This window comes from Hyperolius riggenbachi, chromosome 2 (genome assembly GCF_040937935.1).
Source record: "Hyperolius riggenbachi isolate aHypRig1 chromosome 2, aHypRig1.pri, whole genome shotgun sequence".
Lineage (NCBI taxonomy): Eukaryota > Metazoa > Chordata > Amphibia > Anura > Hyperoliidae > Hyperolius > Hyperolius riggenbachi.
The window spans coordinates 89,110,557-89,129,979 of record NC_090647.1 but is presented as its reverse complement, the minus strand read 5'-3'; the positions used below and the strand labels follow the sequence as shown (position 1 = coordinate 89,129,979).

The 19,423-nt window shown below is 42.9% G+C and overlaps 1 protein-coding gene across 1 annotated transcript in view; it reads left to right on the top strand.

Moving 5' to 3' along the window:
- HSPH1 (heat shock protein family H (Hsp110) member 1) overlaps positions 1-19,423 on the top strand; it is a 61,253-nt gene that overhangs the window by 18,197 nt on the left and 23,633 nt on the right. The window contains exons 2-11 of the mRNA XM_068267034.1: positions 6,853-6,910; positions 7,259-7,399; positions 7,504-7,626; positions 8,991-9,090; positions 10,989-11,122; positions 11,204-11,448; positions 12,430-12,658; positions 14,636-14,742; positions 15,940-16,073; positions 17,765-17,973. Coding sequence (XP_068123135.1) covers positions 6,853-6,910; positions 7,259-7,399; positions 7,504-7,626; positions 8,991-9,090; positions 10,989-11,122; positions 11,204-11,448; positions 12,430-12,658; positions 14,636-14,742; positions 15,940-16,073; positions 17,765-17,973 — 1,480 coding nt within the window. The remainder of the gene's footprint in view (positions 1-6,852; positions 6,911-7,258; positions 7,400-7,503; positions 7,627-8,990; positions 9,091-10,988; positions 11,123-11,203; positions 11,449-12,429; positions 12,659-14,635; positions 14,743-15,939; positions 16,074-17,764; positions 17,974-19,423) is intronic.

The following is a 19,423-nucleotide window of genomic DNA, read 5'->3' as shown; positions in this document are numbered from 1 at the left end:
CGTAGGGCTTGGGAGTCTGCTTCATTAACTTTTAAGCCGGCAGTAGCATCGACAGCAGTGAGTCGATCTCTGAAGACTTGGTTGGCAGAATTACAGTATAAAATAGCAAATGGGGTGTCTAGGGAAGAAATCCTTAATGACTTTCCTAAAATCACTAATGCCTCAGATTTTATGGTTGATGCAGCAGACGATACGGTTAAATTAACAGCCCGTACCACCGCACTAGTGAACTCAGCTAGAAGGGGAGTATGGGTTAAGACATGGAATGGGGATAACTCATCCAGATCTAAGCTTTGTGGTATCCCCTGTGAAGGAGATCTTCTGTTTGGGTCTAAGCTGGACGATACACTAGATCGTACAGCAGATAATAAGAAAAATTTCCCAAGGAAGCGCCCCTTTCAGAATAAACGGCCATTTCGGGCCCCCGCTAAAAATGAAACGGATAGTAAATCCTCCAGGGGTAGAAGATGGGCTCCTTACAGGCAACAAGGACCCCGCAATACCGCTACTAATATTAAAAAGACAAACAAACAATGACGCCATCATTCCGGTGGGGGGGAGAATCACCAACTTTTACGAAATATGGCAACAACTATTCACCAATCAATGGTTACTAAACATAATATTAGAGGGTTACAGAATAGAGTTCGAACATCTCCCCCCTCAAAACTTTGTCTTAACACCCTGTCCAAAAGACCCAGCCTTATTAGTAGCCCTCCAGTCAGAAGTAAAGTCTCTTCTTCAGAAAGGAGTAATTCGACAGGTTCCAGCATGTCAAAGAGAACAGGGATTCTACTCCCCAATCTTTCTGGTAAAAAAGCCTCAAGGAGCCTATCGATTGATTCTAAACCTAAAGAAATTGAATCTGAAAATCAAATACAGGAAATTCAGGATGGACAATATTCGATCTGTAGTTCATCTTTTACAGAAGGACGATTTTTTGGCATCCCTAGACCTGAAGGATGCGTATCTACATCTACCAATCCATTTATCCTGCCAACAATACCTGAGGTTTGCCGTGTGGATGGAAGGAGAGGTAAGACATTTTCAATTTAATGCCTTGCCTTTCGGACTATCGTCTGCCCCATGGCTATTTACTAAGGTTATGTCTGAAGTATTAGCTCTTCTCAGGTTAAGACACGTTAATATTGTCGGTTACCTTGATGATTTTTTATTATGGGGTTCTTCTGAAAAATCCGTTAATGATCAGCTTTTTATAACTCTGGGCGTCCTCCAGGAGTTAGGTTGGTTAATTAATTGGGAAAAGTCTGCTCTGATTCCTTCCCAGTGTCTAGAATTTTTGGGTTTCAATATTTCTACCAGAGAAGAGAAACTGTTGTTACCTGATAGGAAGATCATTTCTATTTTTAATAGTATTTTCTCATTTCAGAGATTAAGAAGCATATCGCTAAGAAAAGCCATGGCTCTTCTAGGACTTCTAACCTCTGCCTTTCCGGCGATCCAGTGGGGACAGTTCCATGCGAGATTTCTACAAATATGGATTTTGAAATCTTGGAACAGGTCTCTGGTGACTCTAGACAAGAAGATCATCATTCCACAAAGTGTAAAGACTTCCCTTATCTGGTGGCAACGTCTGGATCATCTATCTCCAGGTCATCTGTGGAATTATCCACAACAGAATACAATCACAACCGATGCCAGTTTGTGGGGTTGGGGAGCCCACTTCAATTCTCTGCCGGCTCAAGGATCATGGAATATGACAATAAGGTCACAGTCATCGAACAACAGGGAGTTGCAAGCAGTATGGCAAGCCTTACTACATTTCGGCCCCCTAATAGAGAATTCTCATGTCAGAATAAGAACAGACAACAGGAGCGTTGTAGCTTTCCTGAACAGGCAAGGGGGCACGAGGAGTCAACCCTTATGGGAAAAGACGGCAAAGATCCTATTCTGGTCGGAGAGAAATCTTTTATCGTTAACTGCGATACATTTAAAGGGAACCTCAAACCACTTGGCGGACTACCTCAGCAGGAGGAAATTAGACTCGAACGAGTGGTCACTAGATCTGGACGTTTTTCAGCAGGTGACGTTACAATGGGGTTGCCCAGAAGTAGACCTGTTTGCAAGGAGAGCGAATGCGAAATGTCAGCAATTTTGTGCCCTGTTTCCAGAGGACCTACCTTGGAAAGTAGACGCCTTCTCGATCAATTGGGGAGAGTTACTGATGTATGCATTTCCTCCAATTCCATTGCTACCACAAGTAATAAAAAAGATTATTCAGGACAAGGCTCGAGTAATCCTGATAGCTCCACTATGGCCAAAAAGACCATGGTTCACGTCACTAAGAACACTAGCGGTTACAGATCCGATAGTCTTTCCTCCCATACCTCACTTGCTGTCCCAGGGTCCAGTGTGGCATCCGAGTTTAAACAGCCTTCACCTTTCAGCCTGGAAGCTGAATGGGGCATCCTGAAGTCCAAGGGCTTTTCAGACGAACTATCAGAAACTTTGATACAGAGTAGGAAGAAGGTGACTCGAGTAATATACCAAAAGGCCTGGAGAGTGTATAACGAATGGTGCTCGGAAAGATCTTGTGACAATACATCACTTAAATCCGTATTAGAATTTCTTCAGTGTGGATACAAGAAGGGGCTTAGTATAAGCACTCTGAAGGTACAGGTATCTGCTCTAAGCGTATTTCTAGAAAGACGGCTGGCAGAAAATCTAATTTTAAGATTCTTCCAAGCTTTAAAGAGACTGAAACCAGCAATCAGGTCCAGAATACCCTCATGGGATTTAAATACTGTCTTACAGGGGTTATGTGAAGCCCCTTTTGAACCATTATCACAAATTTCGGATAAATTTCTTACTCTAAAAACCATTTTCCTGCTAGCCATTACTTCAGCTAGAAGAATAGGTGAATTGCAGGCATTGTCTATTAAAGAGCCCTACTGCATCATTTCTGAAGATAGAATTACGTTACGCACGGATGCAGCGTTTCTACCAAAGGTTGTTTCCTCATTTCACAGGAATCAAGAAATCTTCCTTCCTTCCTTTTGTGAGAATCCTAACAATGACAAGGAAAAGAGACTTCATTGCCTGGATGTAAGGAGATGTCTTATACAATATATGGAGAGAACAGGTCCATGGAGAAAAACTGACGCAATGTTCGTTCTATTTGCTGGGAAACAAAGAGGCAACAAGGCGTCCAAAACGACTCTAGCACGATGGATCAGACAGGCTATTACATTGGCATATCAAGCTCAAGGGAAGCAGTTAGGGTCTTCAATTAGAGCTCATTCTACAAGAGGAATATCGACTTCCTGGGCAGAGAGGTCAGGGGCATCAATAGAACAGATATGCAGAGCTGCTACCTGGTCAAGTCACAATACCTTTGTGAGGCATTATCGCCTAAACATCTCAGCCGCAGCAGATTTGTCTTTTGGAAGAAAAGTACTGCAGGCAGTGGTCCCGCCCTAGATCTCATATCTGGTACATCGTCTCATCCAGGGGTGCTGTCCAATGACGTTCTGGGAAAGACAACTTTACTTACGGTAACGTCTTTTCCAGTAGTCAGAAGGACAGCACCCCTGCAACCCGCCCTATTTTTGGGTGGAATAATAATTATGTAAGTAGGCATTTATACCGGTCCGTGTCATCTTTTGTATTAACTGAAGTACTGAGGGTAAGCTAGTAGCTTATATATGGCTGCCTATTTGTTATGCAAATCTTTCTTTTGCAGTTCCTGTCCACGATGGGGAGGGAGACAAGTCTCATCCAGGGGTGCTGTCCTTCTGACTACTGGAAAAGACGTTACCGTAAGTAAAGTTGTCTTTTTTGAATATGAAAGTCAATGTCCCTTAACCTCCCGGACGGGAATCCAGAGTGTGGCTTGGGGTTGCGCAATTTCTAGCCACCTTGTACTGGGGTATGGTGCCCTTTGTTCAACTATACTGGGGAACTCTGGCCACCTATACCTATAGCATATTAGGTTCACATAGCTGTTAAATCCATCTTACAGTCACCTGTTTTCAGGTGATGTTGGCTTCCATATATGCAAGGCTATGGCTCCACGGTGGGTCACTTGGGAAGTAAAAGCTCCACAGAGTAATTAAGTTGCGCATCAGATGCTTCCCTACTCCCACATCCACCACCCCACCCCCAATCTGGATTTGACTAGGGATGGGGCTATCTTTACTGGGTGTGGTAGGGAATCCCAAAGGGTAGGGGCAGTATGACAGAAAGCTCTGGCTCCAAAGGTTTTGAGGTGCACTCTGGGAGTGACCAACTTTATGGATCCTGCTGATCTGAGGTTGTGAGGTGTGTGTGTGTGTGTGCGTGTGTGTGTGTGTGTGTGTGTGTGTGTGTGTGTGTGCAGTTTCAGCAAGTCCTTCATGTATCCAGGGTCCAAACTGTAGGGATTTGAATGTCAACTGTCCAATCTTGAAGAGTAGTCTCCATTTTACAGGTAGCCAGTGCAGTGAGTGAAGAATCTGAGACAGTGGCGAGGCTGGTTTGTTAGTAATCTGGCAGCATAATTCTGTACTAATTGCAGGCGGTATAGGTCATTGATTGGGAGGCCTGCATAGAGGGCATTGCCGTAGTCCAGCCGTGATGCGATGAAGGCGTGAACTAGGGTTGGAAGATAATCTGGGGGAATAAGATGTTTAATTTTTGCACTGTTCCTCAGATGAAAGTAGAAAATTATCAATTCAACCTATCGATCTTATGGAAAATTGCATGGTGGCATTAATCAGCCTTCTACACATGCTGAATTATCTGGCTGTGACAGCAGTTTGGTACCTTCTTGGCTGAGAATCTAGCTTATTTGCCCAGCAACATGCTACTCACTCATTCCCTGCCAGTTGTCCCTCCTCCCCTCTCCATTGAGCAGTACACACTGCCTGTCTGTACCTGTATTTTAACACCTCTTTTCTGGAGACCTGTCTAATCGATCTTATTTTCTGGGCCTTCAGAAAATTGACTGTTTTCACTTTTTGTATAACCTTCAGTTCTTTCTTTTTACTTTGCAAACTTCACTTTGTTACCTTCAGGCTATGTTTTTTTTTTTTTTTTTTTTTTTTTTTTTTTTTTTTTTTTTATGCAGGAGAAAGTTGGGAAAACCTTAGGAAACTGTTCAAACACTTTAATAGCAGCTCCGTACTGAAGACTTGTGCCTGCGTTTTAATAGTAACCTGGGGTCCATAAGGAACGGTCTTAGAACTATTTGCTTACATCATATGGCTTCCCAAAAGCCAGTCATCCTTTGAAAGAATGACCTGTTATTGTTGAGGTCTCCTGCCTTTCTTTTCACTGGCTGCCTGAAAATGTATTCTCTCACTGGAAATTCTATTGTGCTTAAAATGGAATAACAAAATGGTGCTGCAGCCAGCCTGTGCACAATGAGCAAATGTATGTTATACTGTATAAACTGTCAACCTAGATGCATACATCCTCGTAGCATAATTAGGTGTCCCACGGTTTTTATGTACAGGTAGTCCCCGACTTATGAACGACCCGCCAATACACAAACGGCCAGAAAATTTGATTCTGTGGGAACTTTTTTTTTTTTTTTTTCTCTTTCTCTTTCTCTCTCTCTCTCTCTCTCTCTCTCTCTTTCTCTTTCTCTTTCTTTCTCTTTCTCTTTCTCTTTCTCTTTCTCTCTCTCTCTTTCTCTCTTTCTCTCTTTCTCCAAAGACCATGTATTTTTGAGAAAATCAATTAAAGGATTTTTTTTTTTTTTTAAACCGGTAAAATAACATTTTGCTGCATTAAACTGAGACACAGGGATAGAGGTGACACAGTAGGAGGTAGCACAGTGGTGACACTGCAGGCTTGAGGAAACAGGACACTGGGGCCATGGGGGGAAGGTATAGAGGAGGTACAGGGAACAGAGACAGCACAGCGTATTGACTTATGGACAGGTTCAGGTTAAGAATTAAGCTACAGTCCCTATCTTGTTTAACCGGGGACTACCTGTTTATAACGTGTGTGTGTGTGTGTGTGTGTGTGTGTAGGTTTATGTAGTAGAACAACAATTTTCTCTCACCTCATAGTGGTATGCATTTTATGCGTGTCTACAGCTGTACAATTTCTCCCCCCGCTGCCCCTGTTGTTGAGCTCAGCACTTCTCCAGCTCTTCTTCTCGATGCGGGGTCACTCAGTAGCAGTGTGAGCCTGCGGCTCTGACTTACTGCGTGGGGACGGGCTTGGTCAGCTATTGCAGGAAGAGCTGCCCCGCCCCATTAGGATTAGAGACAATGCATTGTCACTAATCTTCTGTTGGGCCCACTCAGCAATGGGTAACAACACAGCAGGGGGAGGGAAGCTTCTATAGGATCCTGAGGCTTCCCTTTCTCTAGGTAAGTATCTGATGTTGTGTACCCAAGCTTCGGCTCGGGTACTCTTTAAAGCTACTCTTCCATCTTAGGAGTCACCGCCCCAAGTGTTTCCCTCACTACTTGGGACTGCTTTTCCCTTCAATTTCCACGTCCTCTTTCAAGCCCTGGTATATCTTCAGCTTCTCATACGCTTTCTTCCTCATGTTGCTATCATTTGGTCTTACATCTGTTACCAGCACCCTCTTCTGTTCCTTGCCTAGATCCATGAAGTCCAGCTGGTTGGCCAGTCAGGCTGGATAATTGTAATGGAGCTTGTAATTGGTGCTGCAAACATCAAGCTTCAGAAGCGAGCATCTCCTTCACCCTCTGGTCACATGTAATGTTAGATAAAGCGAGTCGCACCACCAGTACTATAGTCTGCTCGCTGCCCATATTAGAACATGTTTAGTAAATCCCATATATCATTTAAAATCAGAAATCCATTTCATGTTGCTAAAGTACAATTAAACTTATTTCCCTTTTTTTTTTTTTTTTTTTTTTTTTTCCTCAGGGCTGTGGTGTCCTTTGGAGCAAAAAACAGAACAATTGGAGTTGCAGCTAAGAATCAGGTAGGCATATCATTTTCTTTCTTAAAATGGTCATATTATTGGCATTTTAAGGAAAATTGAGGGAGGTGAGCGTTGGAATTCCTGCTGCCTGTAATAGGCAGACTGCAATATAATCTTCCTGGGGCTGGACTCCTGCACAAATGGCTGTGTTGGGATCCAGCTGTACAGAATGCGTTTATAGCTCACACTATTGCCTGAAGTCACAACTGATGCCTGATTGGTGGGTGGGCCAACACCAGAGTACATCAGCTGGGCATGTAACTATTCCTCTCCCTTACTGTATTGCCCAGGTTTATGATTGTTTTAAGACACTATCATTCTCCTAATGTACATTCCTTTTTGTTCCAGTTGATTACAAATGCTACAAACACAGTATACCACTTTAAAAAGTTTCATGGGCGGTCCTTCAGCGACCCTTTTGTCCAGAAGGAGAAGAATAACTTGGCTTATGAACTGGTTGAAACCAATAATGGTGGAGTTGGCATTAAGGTGAGGCATCAACCGTGGGTGGTTTTTTTTTTTTTTTTATTATAAGGTTTTTGCCGACAAGCCTTTTTTCTTGAGTGTGATGATGGTACGCCTTGTTCTTGTAGGTGATGTATATGGAGGAAAGCAACGTGTTCAGTGTAGAGCAGATTACTGCCATGCTGCTCACTAAACTAAAGGAGACTGCAGAGAGCAACTTGAAGAAGCCAGTCACTGATTGTGTCATATCGGTAAGTGTGGAGATTTCACACGCCTGCGCACAGAAAAACTTGCTGACTACTATAGCTCTGACGAGAATCACATGATCGACTGGGAAGCCATAGGGAGCATTGTTTGGGAAGGGGCAGGACTTTTATCTCAGGCAGTACAAGCTGATTGGACAGTCATTAATTTTTTTTTTATTATTACATGTCCAATGTAGTCATTTACAGATAATAAATTAAAATGGACATCTGTAATAGGTGTAATCTATATCTGCATAGGAAAACTAGCATCACATTTGAAGGAAAATGGCCTCCCTATCTATAACTACCTCCTCCCTTAACAGTTTCAGCTCAAATTTTGATAACTGATTACTTGTATTTAAAGAGAAACTCCGACCAAGAATTGAACTTTATCCCAATCCGTGGCTGATACCCCCTTTTACATGAGCAATCTATTCCTTTTCACAAAAAGACCATCAGGGGGCACTGTATGACTGATATTGTGGTGAAACCCCTCCCACAAGAAACTCTGAGGACCGTGGTACTCCTGGCAGTTTCCTGTCTGTGAATCTTGTTGCATTGTGGGAAATAGCTGTTTACAGTTGTTTCCAACTGCCAAAAAGCATGCAGCAGCTACATCACCTGCCAACAGTAAAAATGTCGCCATGTAATAAATGTCAGAATGTAAATCGGGGATTTCAAAGCTTTTACAATGGGCAAACACTGACTAAATCATTTATACATAATTATTGTAAAAATGAAGCACTTTTTTATTACATTATTTTCACTGGAGTTCCTCTTTAAGCTTAAATCTTTTTTTTTTAAATAGTATTTTTAATACTGGTATCCATTTTATAGCAAGCAAATCAGACAGTTTTCATTTATAAGGTTGTTGTAATTTGTTAGCACTTCTTTGATGATTTTATTGGTATGTTATAGTAAGTATAAATGTGTCAGTTGGTTTTACTTGATGCTTCTCCAAGTATCATTGTACTAGTGTAGGAACATGAGATTGCGTTAAATGTTGGCCACATACAGGGCTATATGGAGGTTGATTTGAGCATGTTTTGGACCTAGAAAGATTGTATTGGAAGGAAGTCCACTGTTAAGTTTTCCAGCTGCAGATATAAAACAAAGATACAGAAAACTGGTATTTTGAGAGATTGGTCAGGTTGGACATTTTTAGCATCATCTGCTGGGGGAGGGGGAGGGAGTATATCCTCTTATTTTGTAGCCTCTTGACTTTTCAATGACCATGAAGAGTTGGTGGTTTGGATGCTTCCAATGTCTCCCATGTGTGGCCAGCATAGAATGAACTGTTACAATAACCTGTATTTTCATTGGGAATAGTTTTACACTCACATTTAAAAAACACTTGTTTTATTTGGCAGGTTCCCTCGTACTTCACAGATGCTGAAAGGAGGTCTGTGTTGAATTCGGCTCAGATAGTTGGGTTGAACTGCCTCAAGCTGATGAATGACATGACTGCAGGTATGAAAGGCTCAGATATGCAGTTTATTTATCTCCACAAACTAACATGGGCCTTTCCATGGAGTATGTTGCACTTTCTCAGCTCTATCTTGTGCTAAACATGTTTACTTTAAGGGAAGCTGAGATGACAAGAATATGAAGGCTGCCATATTTCCTTTTAAATCATACCAGTTGCCTGGCAGCACCGCTGACGTATTTGGCTGCAGAAGTGTCTGAATAACACCAGAAACAAGCATGCAGTTAATCTTGTTAGCTCTGACAATGTCAGAAACACCTGATCCGCATATGCTTGTTCAGGGTCTGTGGCTAAAAGTATTAGAGGCAGAAGAACCAGGCAACTGGTATCGCTGAAAAGGAAGTAATTATGGCAGCCTACCTATCCCTCTCGCTTCAGTTGTCCTTTTGAAGGAAAGCTGAGGTGAGAGGGAAATGGAGGCTGTCATATTTATTTCCTTTTAAACAATCCCAGTTGCATGGCAGTCCTCCTGATCTTGTGTGTCTAATACTTAAAGCCATAGACCCTGAACACGCATGCAGTAGATCAATATTATATAGGAGAGAACAGAGGCGCCAAAAGGATAAAAGGGGGTTTAAAGGAGCTTAAAAGCCAAAAATTTGGTAATTAGAGGAGGCAGTGGTGGACTTGCCTCCTCCAAGCAGACACAACACGACTGTACATTCAGTCTATTTATTAACGAACTCCAGATAAAACAAAGCAACGCGTTTCATGGGTCAGTGCTCGCTTCCTCAGGCAATAGAAAGGAGTTACAGCATCTAGTCAAACAAACAACACGGGCAGTCGTCCTTTTGGCGACTCTGTTCTCACCTATATAATATTGTATTCACCCTGGGTGGAGGGTTGCGACCCTTTTCTACTATCTACAGAGAGCGACTTCTTGTTCCTGAGTGGGGTCAGGATAATCTCCCCCACCTGCCTTTACAGTGGTTGCCTATTGGTGACCCATGCTTGTGAGTATAACAACTATTACTCTTTGTCATTATCCCCTTTGTCAATACATACTACACTATCGGGGCTCGTGGTGTTCCTCTGTTTATCTCATGCAGCAGATCAAGTCCTCAAACTTGGGTTTTACTGGATTAGCCTTGTGCTTGTTCCATGGCTTTGACTCAGAAATCAGATTGTGATGGATGGAAGATTTTGCTCAGTGGGGGATCTGGAGCACATTACTAGCAGTGTTTGAATTCAGTGTACGTGGCGAAGCCTACACTCCTCTATCGACCAGCCCATATCTTCTTTTCCCTGCCATATATCCCTTCCTGTAAATGCTAAAATCAAACACTAGATGCCTCTAGTGGTCATGTAAGGTACATGGCACATTGCCCCTAGTGTTTGGCTTCTAGTGTTTTATACAGGCACCAGGAACAATAAACAGGAATGAGAGCCCGGTGGCAGAGAAGACACAGGCTGGTGGACAGCTGAGCTACTACACTTTGCACGGCCCTCGGGAGGGGAACCAGCAAGCAATGTGCACAGATATGCAGTAGATTTCATGCTAGAATCTGTTGGTAATCTGTGTGCAGTGTGTGAAGGGATGCAATCCGATAATGATCTGAGGATATATCTGATGGCCACATTGACCAGTGTATGGCCACCATTAGAAGCTGATTTTGATTGGCCTAATTCCAAACATGAAATACAGACTTGATATGCATGTTATTGCTTATTGACTGTCTATTAAAAACTTGTAGACAGTCGTCAGGCTTGAAGGCTGGTTCTGTTAAAACCGACTTAGAACGAGATCTACAATATAGATTGCAAAAATGTTAGCGTCTTTGCTAATTTATTACTTTTTTTTTTTTATAGTGCTTGATATTGCTATGCTCAGTACATTGCTTTGCCTTCTATAAAATTTGCACTGTTATTTTTTTTTGTTCAGTTGCATTGAGTTATGGAATTTATAAGCAAGACCTTCCAGCTACTGAGGAGAAACCCAAAATAGTAGTCTTTGTGGATATGGGACATTCATCCTTCCAGGTTACAGCATGTGCCTTCAATAAAGGGAAGCTAAAGGTATGGCCCTAAGAACTTTCCCTTTATCTGCTCACATTCGTGTCAGAGAACCACCTCACTTAGCTGAGTATTGTTCTTTAGGTTCTGGGGAGTGCGTTTGATCCATATTTGGGTGGAAGGAACTTTGATGAGAAGTTGGTGGAGCACTTTAGTGCGGAGTTCAAGACTAAGTATAGGCTGGATGTAAAGTCCAAAATCCGAGCTGTCCTGCGTCTCTATCAGGAGTGTGAGAAGCTGAAGAAGCTGATGAGCAGTAACAGCACTGATCTTCCTCTGAATATTGAGTGCTTCATGAATGATGTAGATGTCTCTGGACGTATGAACAGGTGAGCTGCGTGTCTAACAAACAGTCATGCCAGGCTCTGTCTTAATGATGCAGGACTGGGGGGGGGGGGGGGGGGGGGGGGGTCATAAGTTTAATTACTTACCTGATTCACCATAATTTATTCATACAGGTGATTGCTCCGCCCCCTTGGAAATGCAGCTGTGGCTGGTTTTTACAAATTTGTGTGAGGCTCTGGCCACCCCTAACTGCATTGCCACTGCCTGCCCCTAGCTTAGCAGTTGCAACCTAAATGACTACTGCCGAGCTGGGGCCGGCCACAGCAACACAGGCGGAGGTTTCTGAAGAGCTTCGGAAATGTGGCCGCAACTGGGGAGGAGGCGTGCGGGGGGTCACCTGTTTTTAAATTGCAGCGGATCATCGGGTAAGAAATCCTGATGCAGCGTTAAGACAGAGCCGGTATGATGGGCTCTGTCATGTATACTGGAGATACTCTTTAACTACTTCAGGCCCACAGTGCTAACCCCCCCCCCCCCCCCCCCCTCCCCCTAAAGACCAGGCTATTTTGTTCAAAATAGGCCACTGCAGCTTTAAGGCCAAGCTGCAAGGCCGCACAACACCGCACAGTAGGGATTTTCTCCCCACCAACAGAGCTCTCTGGTGGGGTCTGATCATGTGTTTTTTTTTTTTTTTTCCTTCAATCCTCTCCCTCCAGATCGCAGCGCTGTACTTAGTAAAAAGACGGCGGTTTCACCATCTAACAGTCTCCAGAGTGGCGATCGCTGCTCGGAGATTGAAGGCGAGGCGGAGCTCCGCCTCCCAAGCAGGAGATCTGCTTACGATCTCCTGCAGTAGCCGGCCCCAGGACTTGACGCCATTTGGCGTTAGGTGGTCTTGGGGCTGCCGCCGTGATCACGCCCATCGCTGTGACGCGGTCTTGAGGTAGTTAAATAACGTGTACTTGAGTGTTTCCTGCCCCTTCTGTGTACCTGCTGTGTCTGAACATGTGTTTTTTGTTTGTTAGGTCTGCGTTTGAAGCACTGTGTGCTGACCTCTTACAAAGAATTGACGTTCCTCTGCGCTCATTAATGGAGCAGATCCAGCTCAGAGTTGAAGATATCAGCACTGTGGAAGTCGTTGGAGGAGCCACTCGTATTCCAGCTGTGAAGGAGCGGGTTTCCAAGTTCTTTGGAAAAGATATCAGCACTACCTTGAATGCAGATGAGGCCGTTGCAAGAGGATGTACTTTACAGGTAATGTATCCATAGTAATGTGAACTTCTGCCATTAAAGCAAATCTGTAGCATAAAATAACATGCTTATTGAGAGGGAAGGCTCTGGATGGTACTGAGCCTTCCCTGTCAACTCTTGGTCCTCTCGTTTCACCGTTGTGCCTCAGTGAAGTTGCACCGCCTCTGGGAGCCCTCAAGTCTGCACTTCTGCATGTGCAGTATGGAGCGGCCCATATTCGGGTCCTGAATCCTTCAGAGGCTCCCGAAGGTGTATTTGACCAGCCTCTCCTGTGTGTAGAAATGCTCCTTAATAGTACACCCATAGCCATCTGTCCAGCCTGAATTAGCGGGTTCAGTGTATTTGCTACTCAAAGGTAAAAGATCATTGTATCATTGGGTTAGTGTGGGGAGTCATATGTGTCATATGGAAGTCACATGCTTCCACTAGGGGACCTTCCTGGTTTGCATGTTCAACTTGAGGATTCCGTTAAATATGAAGACGACTAGGGGGTGACCTTGAGGACAATGAGCAATGTCAAGACAATTCTAAAGCCCAACGATACGATTCTTTATACGATTCGATTAAAGCCAACATGTCAGATCTGTAAAGAGAAGAACCGAGAGCCAAAATATAGTTTAGTAGGTTATGGTAATGGGAAGATTAAAGAAGAGTACAATGATATACTCACAAACACGAGTTACCTCCAGGTAACCACTATATAAGCAGGTGAGGAGATTAGCCTGTCCTCACTCAGGATTAAGAAGTCGCTCTCTGTAGATAGGAAAAAGATGGGGTATCCCCCTCCACCAAGGGTGGATATTCAATATGACAAGAACAGAGGCGCCAAAAGGATAAAAACAGTACTTAAAAGGTTTAAAAATTGCTGAGGAGGCAGTGGTGGACTTACCTCCAGCAGGCAGACACAACAAGCTGTGTATTTAGAACAAATGAAATGTATTGGTACACTCTGGGGGGTAGTCGCAACGCGTTTCGCAGGCAGAACCCGCTTCCTCAGGCAATAGTGAACGGAGTACACAACAGCATTAGGTCCGGGTAACACCTGGCGCCTCGTAACACGAGGTAACACGAGGCGCCAGGTGTTACCCGGACCTAATGCTGTTGTGTACTCCGTTCACTATTGCCTGAGGAAGCAGGCTCTGCCTGCAAAACTCGTTGCGACTACCCCCCGGAGTGTACCAATAAATTTAATTTGTTTTAAATACACAGCTTGTTGTGTCTGCCTGCTGGAGGTAAGTCCACCACTGCCTCCTCAGCAATTTTTAAACCTTTTAAGTACTGTTTTTATCCTTTTTGGCGCCTCTGTTCTTGTCAACATGTCAGATCGGAATTCGATTTGCCTCTGCAAAACAATGGCAAATTGAATTGAATCAAATCCCGATCGGACATGTTGGATTTAATCAGATCGTAAATAGAATCGTAATCGAATCGTTTAAATAATCTTATCGTGTAGATGGGGCTTTAAGCCTACTTCAGGGGTAATTAAAATTGTCTTTTAGCAAATGGGTGGCGGAGCACTGATTTTTGTATCGCTTCGGGAATAAAATCCAATCTCATTTCTGCTAGAAATCTGATCAGAATCTAAACTACCCAATTGTGCATCTGTAAACTGTTTCATAGTGAACTGGGAGAAGCACTCAGCCATTCTCAGTCTATCTACTGCCAAACCCAACCCCAGAAAAGTGGCATTAGATTACGGTAGTGGCATTCAGTTGTGAGCCCTGGTGTGAGTAGTACTGTATAGATTTGCATAACCTTAGAAGTATTTGCATCTCTTTGATTATCCCTAATGGTGAGACAGTGATGCCGCTTACTCCCTGTACAAAGTCCTGCGAAAATGTTCCAGCACTATAGAACTATACAAAAGATTTATGACACAAATTATCTGGCCCAGGCTTTGTCATGATGTGGTTGAGCTGAGGGTGTTTCCCATATGGCAGCCATTAGTTCTGAAAACTGTTTTTTTTCCTCTCTTTTTAGTGTGCAATTCTATCGCCAGCATTTAAAGTTCGAGAATTTTCTGTGACAGATGTGGTACCTTATCCCATCTCCCTGAAGTGGAGCACAGAAGCAGATGAGGCTGAAGGGTAAGTCCCTTAGAGTTGCAATATGGACAAGGGGCAGTGCTAGGTAATGTATTGGTTTATGTTAGGAGTACCAGTCAGATTATGCAATACAAATCTATACAACTTGTTTTTAGAGATTACTTTTTTTAGGGATGACTTTTGCACAATGCAATGAAGTGTGTGTGTGTGTGTGTGTGTGTGTGTGTGTGTGTGTGTGTGTCTTTCTATCTGGTCTGTGTTTATTATTATTATTATTATTATTATTATATAGACCTAGATGGTTTGTGACATGCGCTTTAATCCAGATAGGAGGGCAGCTGCAATCAGTCTCCTGGATATGGTTTTAAGCCTGGTACACACCGTGCATTTTCCCTTCAGATAGATGGGTCGAGTAGATAATTTCCGACAGATCCAATCTAATTTCTGATCGATTTGCATAGAAGTGATGAGAAAAAGGATGGATATTGGATCTGTCAGAAATTATTTATCGACCCATCAATCTGATGGGATATTGCATGATGTGTACCGGGCTTTAGACTGAACCAGTGTGCATGTCTGATCTAGTAGGTACAGTGAAGAGGGGATCTGTTGGAGAGACATAGCTGTATAAAGTTCAGTTTTATGCACTGTCTTGTCACCTACTGAAGTGATCCATTGCTTCATATATTTGATTTCGTATTCATATTTCTTGGATTGTAGGACTCTAATTTTCTAGTGATAGGTCTGCTTTGAGGTTAGGTGCAATGTTGAGTTTAGAGCAGCCAGAGGGTGAAGCTGGGGTAAGGCCAGGGTTACTGCTGGTGTGTAGCACAGGGAGGGGGTGGGGAGTTGACTGAAGGTTATAGGTGTCAGTTTAAGGACACAGAAAGGTAAGCTGAATAAATATATGGATTTGGGCAATATCTAGCACCAGCTAGACAGTCACATCAACCTGGGGATCAGGGGGTGGCTTTGTATTGGCAGGAAGCTTTGAATCAGGATGATGCCATTTATTGGCTAACCTAAAAGAGATTTAGCTTTAGGCTGATAAGCCCTGTCACTCTATTCCTGTAAACTAATTTTATTTGTGTTGGCTAGTCCAGGTTTATGGATGAATAGGTTCCTGTCTCTGGTCCACAATCTTTTTAATTTCTTGAGTACTAGTACTACAGCCTGGAGGAAGATCGAGTCATTCGGGGGGACAGTAAACTTATCTGTGCAATATGTTTTGTATTTCAGGATTCATGAAGCCTTCACCAGGAACCATGCAGCTCCTTTCTCCAAAGTTCTCACCTTCTACAGGAAGAGTCCATTTCAGATTGAGGCCTTTTATAGTGATCCCGCTCTTGTCCCTTATCCCGAGTCTAAGATAGGTACGGCATTTCATAAGCATTGTAGTTTCATGTAAGGAGTAACCAGTAACTATTCTAAGGTCAGCATAGAAAAACCATTTTGTAGATGTACGATTTTAAGTTCTTTTCCTTAACCTTGTTTCCTTGAGCATTGGTTCCAGATAAGGATCGTATTCCACTTGTGGTACATTTACTAGCTCAAAGTTCTACATGAAAAGATTTAGTTGTATTTATTTATTTTTGTTTTGTTTTTTTGTTTCTGTTTTTTTTTTTTTTTCTTCCCGTTTTTAAAGCCTTTTTTTTGGTAAATTGACTATCAATGTTGAACACTGGAGGAAGCAAAGTTCTTGGTATATAAAAGCTACTCAAACACTTTCAAGATGCAAAAATAATCCGACTCCAACTCTTGACTCTTCAATTTATGAAACCACCGACTCTAAGTACCCCAAAATTTCTCAGACTCCTTGACACCGATTCCGGAGGGCTGAGGAATCGGTACAAAAATCATCAGACATCTCATTCTATTAAACCACCGACCCTGGAATCTCCTCCCCTCCCCCCCCCCAAAAGTTTAGGACAGTGTTTTTTGGCCAGGTGGCATGAAAAGTAGCCAAGTAAGGTGCGATATAGAAGAATGCAGGGCCAGTACCACTGTGCTTACAGCATAGGAGGATAAGGAGGTAAGCCGATGACAGCAGAGTGCTCACCAAAATTAGCTGGGTGGAGCACCCAGCTAAAATAGCCAGGGACAATTGCTATATCCATGCTGGTTGACGCTATGCAAAGCAGCATGTTTTCATTCTATGAATGGGGGAGAAGTTGTAAGTGCCCTGCTCCAGGACAATAGACTGTCATTTATTGCTGATCCTACTCAACAGATTGTTAAAGAGTAACTGTCAGGCTGCAGAAGCTAATTTAAACCTCTATTCTCCTGTGTTAAACAGTTTAGAAGGAAGCCAAAAAGCATTAGTGAAGATAAAAATCTCTCTTACCTTTGATCTGTGCTTATCAGCAAAGCTGTTATAGACCCAAGAGGACGCAAGCCGCATACTATACTGCAAAGCATTCTGGGGCCCTCCCCTCGGCTGCTAATGAGACGTTACAGCAGCTTGTAATCAGTCCAGCGCGTAGCACTGATAAATCTCAGGGCAGAGTACACTGCAGGAGTCAGCTATTGTTCCTAGCCACATGGCTCATTAATATTCACTGCACACTGTGTTATTCAGTACGAGCTTTTCTGTGATCAGGAAGCAGGCAGGACATGACGACACATTTGACAGAAAAACATGGAGCCTGCCATGAGCTGTCAGGAGCATCTATCTCTGCATATACTATATACAAATTCTGTGAAATCCAAACGTGGACAGTGAAATGCATATGTAATGTAAGTACAGCCAATCTTTAGCTACTGATATATGTGTTTATTTTCTCTGAGACCTTATACCTAACAGCTCCTCTTTAATGGTGTTTAAATAACTAGGGAATCTGTAATCGCACTAGATTTGTTTTACAAACGGGTCATTTTAGTACTTCTTGCAAAGACTATGCTGAAAGTACATCAGGAGCTCTCGAGGAAGGCTGACTTCCTGATTAAGGCTGTGTTTATACTCTCAGCTGTAGCAGTGTATGTACTGGTGCTACTATTGCAATAGGTTTAGTATCTAGCCTATAGCCTATTTGTGAAACTGGTTTACATTTTTTTTTTTTAACAGGACAGTTTTATGTTCAGAACATTTCTCCCTCAAAAGATGGAGAAAAGGCCAAAGTAAAAGTGAAGGTTCGTGTGAATACGAATGGGATTTTCAGTGTCTCCACAGCCTCTGTGGTCGAGAAGGTGGAAATAGAAGATATGAATGGGGAGATTGTGGGTAGCCCACAAGACACTAAAAACCTGGAAACAGCGGACTCTATAGAAGAGGATGTAAGTATTGTTCTATGGATATCCAGAACACCTTGTATCCCATGATATTAGCTTGTGTGCTGTGTGGCTTATTTTATTTATTTTTATTTTTTTTATTTTTTTTTTTTTGTGGGGAAAATTTTTTAATGCAGACCTGAAGATAGTTTTAAAGATTTTCACTTACCTGGGGCTTCTGCCAGCCTCCTTCAGCTGCCCTGTGCCCACGCCGGTCCTCAATGATCCTGTCCCTGCTGCGTCACAGTTTCGGAGTTGCAACCTGTAAGTCGACTGCCACTGCGCCGCCTGTATACTGGTTCCCACTCACGTCGCTGCGAAAGTCCTGCGCAGTACAAGAGAACCTCATCCTGCTCAGGACTCTCCCAGCAATGTGAATGGGAGTGAGGATGCACGCAGGCGCACTGGATGGCAACTGCCGATACGGTGGCGGGGGACCGGAGGATTGTTCCCGGTCGGCGGGGGAACAGGACGGCTGCAGAAGCCCCAGGTAAGTGAAAATCTTTTATTTAAAACTATCTTCAGGTCTGCTTTAACACTTTCAGCCACCCGGACATGATGCTCACTTCCAGGTGGCTGCTCTGCTGCGGTGCCGCACTAGGCGCGATCGCGGGCGTGCCCCCGTGCTGCCCCCTGGTAGCCCTGGGATCAGTGAACGGGAACACAGTAGAAAAACTGAAGCGCTCTTACTAGAGGCTTCAGTCTTTCTGCCAATAACATTTTCCGCGTCCCCCTTGTGCTTCTGGTTAGCAAAGCACAAGGAGAAAAAAACTCAAGGTGGCCATCTTGTGGCCAAATAGTAAAACTACATCTACATATTTTTTTACATTACAATTTACACATAATATTAAAAATTAACTGTTTATTTCCCACACCAAAATATTACCCAAAAAAATTACAATAAAAAAAAACCTAAATAGAAAAGGGTCTGAACTTTTTAAATATGCATTTGAAGGGGGTATACTACGAACATTTTTTAAATTATAAGCTTGTAAATCGTGATGGACGCAAAACGGAAACAATGCTCCTTTATTTCCAAATAAAATATTGGCGCCATACATTGTGATAGGGACAAAATTTAAATGGTGTCATAACCGAGACAAACGGGCAAATAAAATACATAGGTTTTAATTATGGAAGTGTGGATTATTTTAAAGCTATAATGGACGAAAACTGAGAAATGAATTTATTCCATTTTTTTCTTATTAATCCTGTTAAAATGTATTTATAAAAAAAATAATTCTTAGCAAAATGTACCACCCAAAGAAAGCCTAATTAGTGGCAGTAAAAACAAGATATAGATCAATAAATTGTGTTAAGAAGTGATAGTGATTAGCGAATGAATGGGAGGTGAAAATTGCTCTGGTTAAAGGGAACCTAAACTGAGAGGGATATGGATGTTTCCTTATAAACAATAGCAGTTGCCTGGCAGCCCTGCTGATCTCTTTAACCACCC